Genomic DNA, 18,144 nt, shown 5'->3' with positions numbered 1-18,144 from the left:
CCGATTGAAACGAGCACGGAATTTTTCATTATTTATTCTGTGACGAAACTGGGGAATCCCCTTTCTTTAAATGAATATATAATAATGACATCTTACTCATTGTAACGACTGACAATACCGTCTGTACTGACTTGTAGGGATTCCCCGTATTTTATTTAAGGGGGCGGCGAAATTTTCCTCCGCCCCGGGCGGCTGACACCCACGCTACGCCACTGATTTCATATTCAAAAATGATTTCAGCGAACATTGGTAACCACTTATTAATTTAATTGTAATATTATTGCATTATAACAAGTAGATCAGAATCATTCATTTCACCACTGTTGATAATAATTATTCTGCATCACCAGATATATTTCTGCAACACGTAATTTTAAAAATTTTACTTAATGTTTACTGATAAAATATAATTATCAACTAAATGTTTATTAAATAATTTTATATATTTTCCATTTATATTTAAAACATAATTTATTATGGTAGATTACAAGCAGCGATATTGGGAGATGAAAGGTTGAACCTGTTGAACGAAATGATCGCTGATATGAGATTGATTAAAATGTACACCTGGGAGTTGCCATATTCTGCATTACTTAAAAAAATCAGAATGTAAGTGGAATCAAATACAGTAAAACCTGTCTAAAGGCGAACAGGAGTAAAAAAAATTTAGCTAAAGAAAAAACTTGCAGAATGAAGTGTTTTTCTATACAAAAAGAAATTGTAAAAAATGGAAACCTGTCCAATCAATTGGAAGAGAATTCGACGTGGTTCCAATTTAGACAGATTTTATTGCAGTTCTGTCATGCTAATTTGAATTTTTTAAATAAGTACTTTTAAATTTGTGACATTTATTTTAATTAAATGTTTGTATTTGCAGGAAGGAAATGAAAAAAGTTCGAATGTTTTTATATGCGAAGGGTATGATGACAATGTTGGCTTATCCTATATCAAAATTATTTACTTCCCTTGCATATCTCGCACTCTTTTTTAATGGAGGACAATTAAATGCCGAAATTGTTTTTGTCACTATGACAGTTTCTTTGTACATCTTTGTCAGCACTCTTACCATGTTTTCACTAGCAATAAATTTTTTTGCAGAAATTTTAGTTTCACTGAAGCGTCTTCAGGTAATGTGTTCTTTCTAGATATTCTTATTACAATATTAATGTAGAAACTCTTACAGAATGTTAATACTTAATCTAAAAAATTATTATTGTAAATTAGAATTAGAAGTACTGGAACCTGCCTATTACAAAACCCGAATATAAAGAAAATTACCTTGCTAATTAGACTGATTTAGCTGCGATTTAAATAAGTTGTAGACCTATAAATTCCCACTGTCTATCTGTTGTCTGTCCTTCTGTAATTTCGAGAAACTAGTTAGACAGATGAATGAGGAGAATAGATATGGACACCGTATGGGAAGCCGGCCCTGAATAACTATATATTAACCTCTATTGCAAACCAATTTCCAATGCAATTTAATTCAAATATTTTCCCCTAAAAGGTTGATGACTGGAATGTCTCTATTGTTAAAGATATAGTATGATGTACAGAATTGAGGCCACTACTAATTTGAGTGGAGAGCATGTATTTTAAATTAAATGAATTAAAAATATGATTGAAAATTGCAATTCGGCATTGTGACGATGTTACAATAAATAATTGCTGATTATTATCTATTTTTCCATCCATGTACAACAAAATGCCAAAGAGATAGCTCGAGTCCAATTCTAATTAATTATGAATGAAATTTCTGCATTTATTACCAGAGTTGTTTTGTCACATACAATGTTTCCATTCGAAAGGTATACTGATAAAACTATCAAAATTACTTTTGACATTAAAACATATGAAAATTGTAAAATATTTGTTTATTATCATGCAGTATCGTACGGTTATCGTAACCATGGCCTTTATTTAATAATAATATTAGTATTGTTTTTTAAGTTATACGTAATGCTTTTACCTTGCACATTCGTCATGTAAATAGTCAAATGTTTGATGGTCCACTCGTTATTTTTTAATTTTTCCAATTTCTGTCTAGAAGACAATCTTGTTTAACCATTCAGCCAAACACTTTTAATTTTTCGAGCAATGTGTATTGTTAAATTTTAAATATTTGATTTTGAATGCGTGCGGCTAAATCGCAAAATTTGTATAATGTAATTATAGCAATCACTCTGACAAAACCACTTGTTAGATTATAAAGAAAACATAGTTTTGAGTATAAAAAATACAACAAAAATAATCAATCAATCATTGTTTTTATTAGGTACAAACAAAATGTACATTACCTGGTTCCGCCACATGCATACCAGGCAAAACAAACAATTAATCATACATATACACTAAACACAAGTATATACCAGAATACATAAGTTAGAGTGTAAATTTAGATGCAAATGAGTGCATACATTAGGTATCTTTAACCGTGTGACAACATTAACAGATACAGACAGTTACTACATAGCTGCTAGACCACCCTTTGGGGATAACCCTGCAGTTCATTATAGCACATACACAAGCACAAAACAAACTTGAAGCTAAAATTAAGGGCCCGTCCAGACCCGACACATATATAGCGTGCAAACAAGCACTTATACATACAATACATATAATACATACTACCTACTAATACATACTTACTAAAATATACATATATACATATGTATATTTTAGTAAATTGTATAAATATAAATATACATATACATACAATACATATTAATGCATATCAAGAATAAAATACAATATATAAAAAGCACATTTCTGCGAACATGCCAGTAAGACTACAAATGTACCGTTGTTTTCAAACAGATTACCGTGACAATCATGTCATAAATACCCGTGAGGGATACAGCAGAAGAAAGCAGTCATGCTGAGTTCCAAGGGATACAAATAACAATTGTTACACGACAAAGGTTTGCGCGGGTGATTACAAACATACAACCGAGAGGCACATCCAGTGTTGAGTAAATCAGTTGAAGATAGTATTATGAGTAATATGATTTATATGTTTGGCAAGCCTTTGAAAAGCGTTATAAACATCCTCGCTATGCCAAATATCCGATGGGTGGGACGGCCATCCGACCTCTGCCTCTTGCAGCAAGAGCTTTAGATGAAGCCTATTCCTGTCGAACATGATGCAGTGAAAAAGATAGTGGACCGCATCATCCTCCACATGGCAGATCTGACACAAGTTAGAAGGCTTGTGAGTAAAACTGGCAAGGTATGCCTCATATTTACCGTGGTTTGTCAAGATTTGGCTGATATAATAGTTTGGATGGTACCACTTGTTATCAAGAAAATGATGCAAGTCAGGAATAAAGTTGTAAGCAGTGTGATGGGCATGGTTGTCCCAACGGTCCTGCCAATCTTGAAGCGATCGTTGGCTAAGCGTCCGTTGGCTAAGCACATCATAAGATATTGAGAGAGTCTCGTCATTGGTGGCCTCCTTTGCCAACAAGTCCGCTCTATCATTTCCAACAACCCCTTGATGGGATCTAATCCAAGTAATACTGAATTCACAATTGGTCGTCTTAAGCGAATTCCGGATCCTTTCAGCCAGTGGATGCAGGCGTGTACTTCTTAATAAATTGTAAGAGGACAGAGAATCAGTGTGTATCTCAACGGAGATATTGTTGTAATTCTGAATGGTGTAGTCAATCGCAGAGCTAATCGCAAACATCTCCGCTTGAAAGACACTGCAATCATTGTGTAATCTGTATTTATAATGATAAATTTTATCATCACCATTATAAACGACGAAACTACACCCAGTAGAGTTATCCATTCTCGATCCATCTGTATATATGTGAAGATACGCATTGGTTGGAGTAGTAAAACTACAGTTGATAGTCTCATTTGGTGGTAGGGACCTCGAAAGGGCAAAGGCCACTCTATATCACTGTGTCTTAGCAAACGTGAGGTCGTCTGTATGTTCCTGCCCCATTTTAAGTAATAATACTTTTGCCTTTGCAAAATAGTGAAGTCAATTGGCTGTTTTCTTGCCAGCACTTGTAGACACCTGTTGCTTGTGGTCCGGAAAGCCCTAGTAATTAGTAATAGTGCAAGTCTCTGTGATGCTATCAGCTTCCTATTTTGATAAACTTTATGTGTGGCCATGCCCCACTGCCACAGCCATAAGTAAAAATTGGGACGTAGATAACATCGTATATCACGGACATCGCACCGGTGGAGAGATCGCAGTCCCTTTTGGCCACCTGTGAGAAAGACTGGAAGATGAGTCCAGTTCTTCTAGTCACATATTCAATATGCTGATTCCAGGATAAGCGAAAGTCAAGGATAATGCCTAAATATTTTGATGATTTCCAAACCTTAATAGTCTTGTCGTGCATTTTGATCTGAGGGGGTCGTAAGTATAAATTTGGGCTCCTTGCTTATTAAACACGATGGCCTGTGTCTTTACAGGATTGAAACACAGCTTATTCTCCAGGCCCCAATTATAGACTTTCTGGAGCATGGTGTTCGTGCTGCTCTCCAAGTCTACTCTGGAGCGCCCTCCTATCAGCATAATGGCATCATCGGCATAGGCATAAGTATAAGTTTGTCCAAAGTTTTCTTGTAGAAAAGCATCAAAAGTGATGAGCCACAACAAGGGCCCAATAACGGACCCCTGTGGGCAACCTCTAGTAATCTCCATCCTAACATGATTTTGGCCATATCTTAAAATGGCCGTACGTTCCTTGAGGTAATCCTGTAAGATTCTATACAGGTTTCCCGGGCACTCAATCACCCGTAGCCAATGCAGAATTAAGGGCCACCACGCACTATCGAAGGCTTTCGATATGACGAGGCTGACCCCTATAACGTATTTGTGAGTATCCAGTAGGTGTCGTACACTACCAACAACGGCATCTTCTGCCGAACTCTGGGGACGAAAGCCAAACTGGGCATCACTAATACAATTGTTGTTCTCTACATACCACTTTAGTCTCCCAGCAACTAAACGCTCCAGAATTTTGCCCATAACAGGCAGCAATGATATAGGTCTTGAATCATTATTTGACCCTGGCTTAAGAACAGGTACAGTATAATAGAGGCCTCTTTCCACACATGTGGAAAGATGGCAAAACGTAAACAGACGTTGTACAGCTTACACAATTAATGTGGGATGATACTCCAAATGCTTAGGGCCACCTCTACAGTAATGCCATCAAGGCGCCTTGCCCTCGCTCAAGGACCAGAAGGCACCCTCGACCTCTTTCTTCAGTGAATTGTGAAACATCAAGAGAATTATAAGTTTCATTACGTAAAGCGCGTAATTGCTGCTGTCATACAGTGATCGTTCTCCGTATCATCATCTGGGCAAAATGTCCACAGTTGTATTGTGAGCGTTTCCATTAAAGTCCATGATTTGTTGTCATTGTCTTTAAACTAGTCAGGATTTGAGTTTTCCTGAGCCTATTCGTACACATCCTCGTAATAAATCCCCAAGGATAAACAACTGTTTTCGTGCAAAAATCCCACTAGCTTTGGGATTTCGAATCTTTTATTGTCTGTTTTTACTGCCTTTGGGCTTGTAGGTATAGATCTCGATGAATTATTCTTGCACTATTGTCTGAGCACCGTTGATAATTTTTCCTCAATCGCCTAGTAATACGGCGTAATTCAATCAATTCAGCAGTCACCATGGGATGCTTTTCCGAGTGATAGTCTTTTTGGGAATATACCGTTCACATGCCACATTAATAGTATTTATATTAGAATCGACTTGTTTCCGTACCTCGACAGGATCTTCGGAGTAGTTGTCGATGAGGTTTTCCATTAAAAAGTCCTTCATCCCATGCCAATTAACACGACCAAGAGAGAATTTTTCCCGAGCGGAAATAGCATAGGCAGTGCCATTATTAACACTGGCCAGCTGATACGCTACATAAGCATGTTCACTGATACTATCCTCCTCTAAAACCCTCCAATCCAAGACCCTAAGATGCAAGGAAGCACTACTAGCAGCAATATCAATCCAACTTTCACCTCGACTTGAAGTGAAAGTGGGTGGAGATAAAGGGTTATTAAGAAGTAGCAGGTCATTGGCGTAAAAAACTCCTCCAACATGCTCCCTCTGGTATCTAAGTCATCGCCTCCCCATGCTGGGGAGTGCGCATTAAAATCACCGGCAATAATGATGTAAGTATTTCGGAAGGCGTGAATAATTCGTTGCAAATTGTCAATGATTGAAATGTTTTCTGCATCTCCCGGAAAATATACATTTACTACAAGTCTCTTGTAGCATAATTTCAGTTGTAACGATATATTGATTACTCTAGTCCAACTGGAGCATAATACTCATGTCAGTATTAGGTGTAAGTGTTACAGCCCAAGGGAATAGATCTGAACCTCTAATCACGGGACAATACGTAGGCAAACATGCCGGGACGTCCTTTCGACAATAAGGTTCTTGAACCAAGACGGGATCATACTGTTCAAGTCTCTTAGAGAGCAGTGAGGCGGCTGAAATGCTTCTTCCCAAGTTTATCTGCAGAAAACTGAGCTTATGTGTAACGTTACAATCCATAGTCAGTTCTGGCAATTAGAGTGTTTCTTATTCTTTGATTGATTGGACAAATTGTGTTCATTGTGCATTGTGTGCATGATCAGCCGCTGCCTCCTGTTTACAATTACAACAAATCACCTTCTTCTCCCTATTGGGGCACTCTTTAAATGTATGTTCATCTGAACAGTGACTACATGTGGGTTTTTGTTTGGTACAATCTTTAGCTGCGTGGTTGTACCCACAGCAATTATAACACTGCAGGATCGGATAGAAGTCAGCAATCCTGCAGCGTGACCAATCAACGTTGAGCTTGCCAAGCTTCAAAATAATCTTCCGAGATTCAGGCGATATCTCGACCACCCAGTTTCTAAAATTTGTATCTTTTCTCCCTAATATAAATTTAATGCGAAAAATGCCTACAAACTCCTCTTTAGTATATAGGGAATTAATCCCTTCATTCTGTTCGTATATAAGATTACTCAGTTCCTCCTTAGTAATTTCTTTTGAGACTGAAATTACGGTTATATGCGGCCACTTCTTCTTAGGCCTACGAGTAATGAGCTCAGGCGCGTTCTCTTCAATGGATTTTTCCAACACCTCTATATCCCCTTTACCACATAATTCAACAGCAACTCCTCCTGCACTGATTTTTCTAATTCTATCCACTCCTACCTGCAGAGAAGATGGTCGTACTTTGCTCTGCATTATTTTTCTAACGATGTCACTGTTACCATGTTCCGGGTCTTTACTATAAACTAATAAAACCTTCTTGCAGGCCGACGGCTTTGTAGCAGCACGACCAGGACCAGATAACCCACTAGCCTTGACCGCTGTACTGTACAGTGGGGCGAGGGGAGTGTGTTGTATTTTTTTTCCTGTATTTTTAATTTTATCTAGTATAATGCTCTGTGTGTTAAGATCTTCCCTTGTGGCTAATGCGGCCAAATTCTTCTCGAGCACTTTCGGAAGATAGTTGGCTTTTAAAGTATCAGCCGCCAAGTCCATGACCCGAGTGAAATGTTCGGTAATAACACTTATACTCTCCTTAGTACCAAGTTTGTTTTTATTATTACCAGTACAGTAGTCCGTTAGATCTAGCAAGATTGCATTGGCGCTATTTCTAAATTTCTGTATTCCTTGAGTATCCATGATAAATACACAAGCAGTAGTTCTAAACGTAGATATATCCTTAAAACGAGCCAATAAAAACAGCAGCAGTGAGTCCTCAGTCCACAGTAGCCGTTCAGCTGACACAGCCGTCAGCTAGAACGAAATAAAACACGCAGAATCCTGTCGATCACAGAATTTTTTCTGCCCAGCCAAAGGGAGATAAAAGTCCAAGACGATAGTTCACGAGAGATGACACCGCACTTGTAGGTATCCACAATAACATAGTTGCGCCGAACGGCTCGATAGACGCCGATAGACTAAGCAGTAGGCCGTTAAAGAAAACCGACCCAGACAAAACCGCGACAATAACAGCAAACAGGAAGGCAGCCGTATGCGCGAATAAAATTACGCAAAAAGAGCGAAAACCGAAGACTTGTAAACCGAGTCGCCGAACGGCTACGACTCGTCAACCAGCTTTCGGCGACCACGTGGCGACTTATAGTTCTTTGTTAACGGTACTATTTTGTACCTTAATATCGCGGTAACCGATTGACCGAAATAGAACGAATTTTCGGGAATTAAATATAATCGATAAGGCTATATAAAACCATAAAAATAACAGTCCGGAGGCACATGTGAGGCCCGATGGGGCCCGACCAAAGTCGAAAACTTCGGACGCACGTAACATCTAAACCGCTCGGCCGATTTAAAAACATTTAACAGTCACAGTTTCCTCGTTTCACGCTCTTTCCAACGATGTATAATACTCCTATTAAAGCATAGAATATCCAAAGAAAACACGATCAATAAACGGAGCACTGTCTTGACACACCAGGTACCAGCTCAGTAGCGGAAGACCACAACAAAAATAAAATTGAACCGAATTCTAACCAAAAAGATAGCTTTTATAAACAAGGTCATAAAACAATTAGCAATTTATTGACTTTAACAACCATGGCCATCTGGCTGTCCACGGAGTAAAATATTTGATCTTTTAATGTTTTGAACTGGTTTGTTTATTGCTCTATGAGTTCGTTTGGATTATATCCGAGAAAACAATATTTGAACATCTTGTACAAATTATACCACCTTAAAAAAGTATTTTATCTTTAAAAAATTAATAACAAATTTCACCTTTCAACATCATACCGATTTAGCTTTATTTATTCAAGAAAAATAATGTTAAGTGCACCACTTAAATTACAATTTTCTGGAAGAGAACCTTCTGGTTTAGATTGTAGACTTCTGGAAAACAACAATAATATTTCCGGATCATGAACTTTTAGATTTTTGCATTGGAATTTTTCCAAATTTATTTACAATTAGTTCGTATTAATTTTGATTAAACCTAATAAAAACACAAATTCTCACATATGTGATTACAGGGATTTTACAAAATAGTGAATGCAACTGTATGGCATTTATTTAAAGAATTTTTGTGTTCAAAATGGGAAACATATTTGACACCATGTTATTTCAGTCAACATGACTTATAACAAATTAACGTTTTTTCTTGAGTTCTAAACGATAATTTTATTCGAGTCTTATATAAAACTGATAACTATCAGATTTATATAAGACTCTGTATATAGGAAGCACCTGTTTAAAATAACTTTTGTCATATCCATCGTAAGTATTATCATATCCATGATGGTGTTAGCAAATGATAACATAAAGGGATAGACAATTCCTGGACAGATCGCCTTTTGTATAATATTTATTCTGTTAGACTGGATTCAATTTTTGGTTTTCCAATGTCATTAATTGTTTTTCAAATTTGAATTTAGGCTTTCCTGCTTCTTCAAGAAAAAGACAACAATGCCTCAAAAATTGAAGAAGAAAGAGGAAGACTAACCGAATGTGGAATATGGATGGATAATGCCACAGCTGTATGGAAAAAAGTAAAACATAGCTTCATTTTAATTAACTGTACATTAATCTCATGGTTTCAATGCAGCCTTAGAGTTGCATGGCGTCTCATAAACACCAATTATTTTTTTTTTAAATTGTGAATTATTGGTTGCACAGCAGAAAATATAGTTACATTATTATTTTCTGTATTTTTTACTACGTAAAATATTTGTGGGTTAAAGAAAATAACCTATATTGTATTTACTTTTTCTTTTTTGAAGAAACCAACACTGAATGAGATTACTTTAAACGTACAGCCTGGAGAATTATTAACTGTTATAGGTCCTGTTGGATCAGGAAAGGTAAATATCATGTTCTACAGTTCTATATTTTAATTTAATCACATGCTTTGTGATTTTAAGATTGTTTAGAATAATTAACAAAAGTGAATTTAAAAAATCAAACACATTTATCTATTTGTAAAGATATAAACTTTAAGCTTCTATATTTAGTTGTGTTGTTTAAATTAAAATGATCAATTTGTTCTATGATTTTTAACTGTGTATGTTACTTGATTGTTGCAGCGGGAGAGGCACTTTTTGTCTACGGGACATCGCCTTTTTTTTCCATGTAAAAATAAATAAAAAATAATTTTTATCAGTTTTCGATTTTAATTAATATAAAAAAAAATTGAAAAATTGTTGTAAATTTTTGTTGTATAATTTTTTTGTTTGCCTAATTTGCAATGCTTTCGAAAGGTCTACTAAAAGACCTTATTATGTAAACAATATAAAAAGATATTGACTTGTAACAATCATGTTACACCTTTAACTGAATATAGGCCTATTTATACTTACATTTTGAAGTATTTGTTCATATAACATATCTCGTTTAAACGTAAATTTATATGTAAAAATATCAACACAATATTATGTTTTAATAATCTGTTTTAAAATTTTCTTTAAAATTAATTGCAATATTTAATGCATATTTTCAAATGCTTATGTCTTTATATTACATAAGCATAGTCTTCATATCAAATAATAAACGATTTCGATTTATTCATTCCACCAGACTTCTCTATTGATGTCTATATTGGGAGAGATTCCGATAAGTTCTGGTAAAGTGACTGTTAAAGGAAAGATCGCTTATGCTTCTCAAGAAGCTTGGATGTTCAACGAGACTATCAGAGAAAATATCTTGTTCGGAGAAGAATATCAAGAAGAGAAGTATAAAAAAGTCTTGCATATGACCGCTCTAGAAAAGGTAATGAACTATATTTATCTTCTTTTTAGCAACACTTTTAAACACTCATATCTTTCGAGAACCAATATCTATTTTAAGTATCAAGTCAATACACAATAACACTGAAGAAAAAGCGTGATATTTGTTGAAACTTGATTATATACTGTACAAGGAGTAATCTATTACATTGCTTGCTGAATAGTGAAAGTAGAAATGACAGAAATTTTCGTCCATAGTTCGTAAAACATAGTGTTTAATAATTCAACATAAAAATATATCAGTAGTGTTATTGCTATTCCAGGAATAGACAATTTGTTCACTACTATACTTAGGATTCATTCATTATATCATTAACATAATTTATATCATTTCCAAAAAATTTTCTGTATTCAAAAAATAAAGTAACAATTAAGTAAAAAATAATCAAAATGATTTTTTACAACTCCATACATATTTTTGCTATTTCATTTACAACTCATAATTATGGAGTGTTAATGTTTGTCTTTTATATACCTATTGTCTTTTTTATATACCTGTTTGTTCAGGTTCCAACAGGAGCAACTGGGTGGATAAGGATAAGCCTGTTGTATCTGATTCTTGATCGATTGCCTCTGAAAAATTTGTGAGATTGTTTTATCTCACATGAGTAAACTTACACTATAACTTTATTGGCATTCAGCTCGTTTTTAATTCAACTTTTGTGTAAAGTATAATGTGTTCTACAGTCAAAGCAAAACAATGCTTTAATAATACTGTTAGTATTATTATTAACAGTTCATGAATATTAAATGTTTTTTCTACAATACTTTTAATAATGTTTTATTTAAGGATATTTTGCAGATATTGAAAATATGCAATTTTTTTCTAGTAATATAACATTTCTTCATTCACTCTCTATTAGTGATTGGATATAATCCCACACGATGAGTTTCATGTCCTCTCACAGACGTAACAGAACGCAAAAAATGAAGATACAATAAAACATCGAAAACCACAATGGAATCTTTTTTTCCTGCGTTTTGTCTTGTATCTAACAATAGTAATTACTTATTGATATGAAAGAATGAATCGTTTGTTTTTGTAATGTAATGTGATATGAAAAACGCATAAGTTTCACATATGAACTTTGAACTGGCGATGAATTAGCTTTAGTTACACAGATCGACATCAGATTTGTGTTAAATTACAGAGGGCCCACTAGTGGCCAAGCGGTCTTCGTACCATGAACATTGGGAGTTCGGTCGTGGGTTCGCGTTTCGCTCGGACGGGCTAGCCATGTGGAGTTTTCGGGTTTTCTTCACGTCTGTAACGCTGAAATCAGACCAGTTTCTTTTAAAAAGACCTCCCGGAAGGCATTCCCTAAGCAGGTCGTCGAAGTGTTGCGTTGCCGTAACTTAATAAACAAACATAAATTACAGAGAAAAGCGTGATCTTTCGAAGTCAGGATACACAAACTTCATTTACTCTCTCCACAATAGATTCAGTCCCATCCACACTGCTAACTGTTTTGTCGCTGTAAACAAACTTTCTCGGTTAGAAATTGGTCAAATAACAATGTAATTATTTTATTATACTTAAAAAAAATGTTTGTTCTAACATTTGAAATATAATGTTATTTGGAAAAATTCTGAAATTTTAATTTTAATTTATTATGCAGTATAATCAAAAAAATGCACATTGCTTGAATTATTATAAAATTTGTGCCTGAATATTTAACTAGAAATATTTTCCATATGAGAAATAAAGCCGTTGAAGAAATAATGGATGATTCTCCTAAAATTGACAATTATTTCCATGATATTGAATGGTGAATTAAAAGTTTAATAACCTAAAAATCCTAATAGAATTTACTAATGAACGTTCCGGTCCAAATTACAGAATGACACTGATATGTAATAAACAAAAATTTTGATGGCTGAAAAATTCAAACTATTAAACTTTTTATCATGATAAAGACGCGAGATACTTTAAATGGTCTACTTTAAATCAATTAACTTTATTTGAGTCCTTAAGGAAAAGCGCAGAATATATTAGATTCTTGCTAATCCGGCTATCCCTTGCAGAAAGGAATACCACATCAGTGAAAGTGCCAGATTTCTGAGAGACTATATACGTCAGTTTAAGTTTGTATTATATTTAATGTTACATTTTAACTGTCTCTATTGCACATATATTAAAAAAAAAGAAATAATAGACGTATTTGTACAGAGTAAAGGAAATATAATAATGATGCATATTGATTTATATTTCGTAATGTTTACTTTTATATGTCTAATAGTTATCTTTCATCTAAATAAATTTTTCAATGAATCTCGTCTACAATATAATTATTTTACATTTTTACTTTTACTAATTTAGGATATAAGCTTATTTCCTAAAGGCGATCTGACTATTGTAGGAGAAAGAGGAGTGATAATGAGTGGTGGACAAAAGGCAAGAATTAATCTAGCAAGGTAAGATATCTGTTACTCTGTATTTCTTTGAGTTTAATGATAGGAGTAAGATATGAATGGGTAACAGACGTTAAACTATAATCATATGTTGCATTTTAATAAAATTTCAGTAATACTGTTATATATATTGCTTCTCAATTTAATCATCATCTATAGACAATCAACATTTTAAAAAATAAACGTTAGATTGTTTCAATACACAAAAATGATTTTTTTTCAAAGAATTCAATTTGTCTGAGATTCGTGAGTTATTTTCGATCTTTCTAAAATACTTCAAATTTAACCAAAAGTTTCTGATTCATTTTTTAACAAAAATAATATTTTCATCATTTTTAATTCATTCAATTTAATTAAACAATTTAATCTTTTAAAGGCCTTTGACTTGTTTTTCCTCCGAAGAAACTCTTTTTAAAAGTTTAATGTAACAAATTAATATAAACAACGTACAGCATGCTCAGCCGAAAATAATACAAAAACTAAACCAGCACCTGATCATTCGCTGAGAGATATTTATTCTTAACACAAACGTTTTCAATCCAATCAATGGATCATCTTCAGGTAAATTAGAACATTACAAAAAATAGAACAACAAATTCAAAATACAAAAAATATAACGGTTAACCAATATGTAACTAACAGTACAATAACGTTTCTAAATATCAACAAATTAATAAAAATGCTGCTAAAATTATAAATAAAATATTAATATATAACAAACAAATAGTGTATACAAAATATTAATACCTCCCCTTAATAAACAAATTAATAACACTAAATATTAACCCTGCTTAATAAGCTGTACAGAGTTTTTCATTTAACTATACATATTAATAAAGCTACTACACTTATTTGAAGTTTTTAACTGCAAACTTCCATGCGGAAGGAAGTCCCTCGGCATCTCTTGCGTTGATGCAATTCCCTTTAAGCTTGCTTTTATAGATTTCTAATTTTTCGGCCGTATAGATTATGTTGGGGTTACTACTAGAAATCTAGGGGTAAGGATAAAAGAGCACAGATATGATGTTAGAAAAGGTTCTAATGCCACAGTATTGTCACAAATGGCACAAGCGGAAGGCTCAATAGTAAGATGGAATGAAGCAGATATACTGAAACAAATACACTCCCCGACCTTGGCAAGAACGGCCGAAAAATTAGAAATCTATAAAAGCAAGCTTAAAGGGAATTGCATCAACGCAAGAGATGCCGAGGGACTTCCTTCCGCATGGAAGTTTGCAGTTAAAAACTTCAAATAAGTGTAGTAGCTTTATTAATATGTATAGTTAAATGAAAAACTCTGTACAGCTTATTAAGCAGAGTTAATATTTAGTGTTATTAATTTGTTTATTAAGGGGAGGTATTAATATTTTGTATACACTATTTGTTTGTTATATATTAATATTTTATTTATAATTTTAGCAGCATTTTTATTAATTTGTTGATATTTAGAAACGTTATTGTACTGTTAGTTACATATTGGTTAACCGTTATATTTTTTGTATTTTGAATTTGTTGTTCTATTTTTTGTAATGTTCTAATTTACCTGAAGATGATCCATTGATTGGATTGAAAACGTTTGTGTTAAGAATAAATATCTCTCAGCGAATGATCAGGTGCTGGTTTAGTTTTTGTAACAAATTAATTAATGTAAACAAGTAATATATAAAAAAATTTTTAAAGTCAATTCCTACTTAGGTCAACAAAGAAAAATTTTATTTTAGTTACTTTTTATTAAATAATTACAATTAATATAAATATGTATATACATATGACAGAATCACAATATTAAGTGGCAAAATAGAAAGAGAAATCGGAATTGAACCCAAAGCATAAAATTTCTTTAATTTATTTTTTGAGAAAAAGCCTTCATTCTAATTACTAAGACACAACTGCTAACTCACTCTCGAAAATCATTTGGATAAAATGTCTACTTAGCAAAAATTTTCAAAAATTTATCGATTTTCGAGAGAATTGAAGTCGCATTCTTTACCTTTACGTGAAAAATACTGAAATCCTTGCATTTTACCGATTGAGCTACTGCCTGTTGATTTCACTTTTTATTACAAACTGCTAAAACGCTATTTAAAGTATTAATAATTAGGTTAATGTTACCCGTGGTATCGAAGATGGCGACGGGGGAAATTTTTTTCCCTACATACTAGACGGCGACGGGGAAATTTAATAATTTGCATAATGCGACAGATAGTACGGGTACGCCCCCTAATGTTTAGATCACTCGGTATTCTACTTCGAGATTATCCATTGTTAATATGCTTCCAGATTATCACTCGATAATCTGATTCGAGATTACCGGAAATGCGGCCATCTCGAAAGTAGGGAAAAAATTTCCCCGTCGCCGTCTAGTATCTAGAGAAAAAATTCCCCGTCGCCATCTTCGATTCCACAGGTAATATTAATCAATAATTAAATTTAATTAATGAATTAATATTTGAAAAAACTGTATTAACACTAAGTGTCATCCACTACAAGTTTTAAGAAATGTATTTGTATTTTATTAACGATTGAAGATTTGAACAAGATATATATACAGTAGAGCGTCGTTAATCGGAACGTAGGTAATCGAAATGGCCGGAAATCGGAACGATTTTCAGTCGGACTGTGTCGTGCTGAATCGAACGTTTTTGATACTAGATTTACTTCTAAAGTATAATTTTTCATGTTTTTTATATTCTTCGATATATTTATTTTGTTTGTACAAAATGCAGAAATAATTTTTAACGATACGATAGCCTCGATTATTATTATAAAAATTTTCGTTAGGCTTAAAATCGACGAAAATTCAACACGAAGCGACACGCAACGGAGAAAAATTTGAACATCGGACAGGTTAATATATTTTTTCGTACAAAGTCGGAAATCGGAACAAATGACTAATTGGAACAACCCCAGTCCCCAATTGACTCCAATTTTTGACGCTCTACTGTATATATATACCGTATTTTACGGACTATAAGACGCACCTGAATTTTGGAGGCAATTTTTCGAAGAAAAAAGTGCGTCTTAAAGTCCGTAAAATACGGTATATATGTAGGGAAAGTGTGAACTAATAGTAGGAATTTAATTAATCAAAAATTTATGACTGATTTCTATACTAAAAATTTTTTTCATCATTTTCAATCCCACAAATTGGTCAACATATTATGACGCATTTCTGACAACAAGTACTTTTCAGTAATTTTTAATTTGAAAAATTCACTCAAATACGGTAATGTGGGAACGCCGGGGGTAGGACGGAGTCGTGACCCCTTTTTGGCGGCGCACAGGTCGGCAAGACCCACCCCACTGTCAAGGATGGCTAAATTTATCGTAAAATCCCATTTTATCGGGATCGGTAATTAATTATCAGGTCAAGTGGAGGAAGTGTGGGGGTTCGTCGATAAGAAAACGGCAATAACCGCAGTAACAGGACAACACATATAAGATTTATTTAGACGGTAAACAGATACAAAAGATCTAACCCGTTCCGTTCCTAACCGCGAGAGAGAGAGTTTACAAATTTAGGGGGGATCATACCTCTTCCTAGGATTAGTCGTAGGATTAGCTGTAATCGTAGGATTAATCGTCTCAATTCTCCGGTCGTGGAGGGAAGCGGGAGGATCGGGCGGGCGGCTCATCGTCGGCGGGCTTCGGTAACTTCGTGTCTCGGCCCTCGCTTCTCGTGCCGGATCCTACGGGCCGGGGTGGCTTGTGCGGACCTTCAGCGACCTCGTTCCCGGCTTTCTCCCCCCTTTTATCCTCCCGGTCTCATCCGCTGCGATCACCAATCGCGACGGAGGGGATGAGTCGAGTTCCTTGACTCAGAGGTTAGATCCGGGGAGGAGGGAAGTGAGTTTGCCGGCGGAAGACTGCACATCCTTTGAATCTTGATCGCTATCTCCCGAGGGGTTTGAACGATAAAATTTAAAACGGACTGGTCGGTTTTACCCGGTCGTCACATTAATTAGGAAAAAATTCTGAAATAAGTTTTAACGTGAAAAATTTTCTCTATATTTTAATTCACTCAATTTATTAAAACTATTGAATCTGGCAAAGTTTCTGATTCATTTGTCATCAGTAGTACTCATTTTAAGTTTTAATTTAAGAAACTGAAATACTTTTGTGACTGACGATCGGCATGGGATCGGCGATGCCCACGTCAGGACTGACATCGCTGTGTTTTAGACAACACAGAAATCGCGAGAGCGATTCGTACTCGCGATTTCTGTGTTCGCGATTAAAAATGTAAAAATATAAAAATGAAAGTTATTTTATGAATGTTTGCCATACTTTTTCTCTGTTATCTGTAACAGCGGGGAAAGTAAAAATAACTAACCAGGAAAAAAACATTCTTTAAAACTAATTGTAAGTTTTGATCTTCTGCTTTGAAATGCATCATTTGTTTTACTGTAAAATCATTTTTTCATTATATATTTATATATATATTCTAGAGCACTATATGTAGATGCAGATATATTCCTCCTCGATGATCCACTAAGTGCTGTCGATGTTCCTGTAGGAAAACATATCTTCGAAAAGTAAATATTTAAATGTTATTTATGGTATATTTGAATATGCTTCAATTTTATATTTATTTCAGATGCATAATGGAATATTTGAAAGAAAAGATTTGCATCTTAGTTACACATCAAGTGCAATTTTTGAACTCTGCAAGTAAAGTGTTAGTGTTATGCAAGGTAAATATACTAATTATTTATTAGTATTGTTTTTTTCATTATTGTCTTAATTAAAAACTACATTGTGTCTTATTTACCGCGCATCAACTTTAACATTATTATGTTCAGAATAACAAAAAAAATTAATGAAATTAATTGGAACTTTTAATTAAACCACCACCAAATATATACACTTTATGTTGGGAAATCCCGATAATGTCGAAACTGATACGTGTATCTATACTTTTGTGGTATCAGTATATCCTTAACTATATGGTAAATACATAGAAATATGTAT

General features: G+C 34.2%; 1 protein-coding gene across 1 annotated transcript in view; it reads left to right on the top strand.

The window, feature by feature from the left end:
- Window positions 1-483: 483 nt before the first annotated feature.
- The window catches only part of LOC136971008 (ATP-binding cassette sub-family C member 4-like), a gene marked incomplete at its 5' end in the record, with an annotated part of 70,114 nt that continues 52,453 nt past the window's right edge, over window positions 484-18,144 (top strand). The window contains 8 exons of the mRNA XM_067265490.1: window positions 484-609; window positions 878-1,127; window positions 9,415-9,528; window positions 9,760-9,840; window positions 10,553-10,744; window positions 13,082-13,176; window positions 17,622-17,708; window positions 17,771-17,867. Coding sequence (XP_067121591.1) covers window positions 484-609; window positions 878-1,127; window positions 9,415-9,528; window positions 9,760-9,840; window positions 10,553-10,744; window positions 13,082-13,176; window positions 17,622-17,708; window positions 17,771-17,867 — 1,042 coding nt within the window. The remainder of the gene's footprint in view (window positions 610-877; window positions 1,128-9,414; window positions 9,529-9,759; window positions 9,841-10,552; window positions 10,745-13,081; window positions 13,177-17,621; window positions 17,709-17,770; window positions 17,868-18,144) is intronic.

Source organism: Centruroides vittatus, unplaced genomic scaffold, assembly GCF_030686945.1.
Source record: "Centruroides vittatus isolate TY-2023 unplaced genomic scaffold, ASM3068694v2 contig_225, whole genome shotgun sequence".
NCBI classification, from domain to species: domain Eukaryota; kingdom Metazoa; phylum Arthropoda; class Arachnida; order Scorpiones; family Buthidae; genus Centruroides; species Centruroides vittatus.
This window is presented reverse-complemented; position numbering and strand designations above follow the sequence as displayed.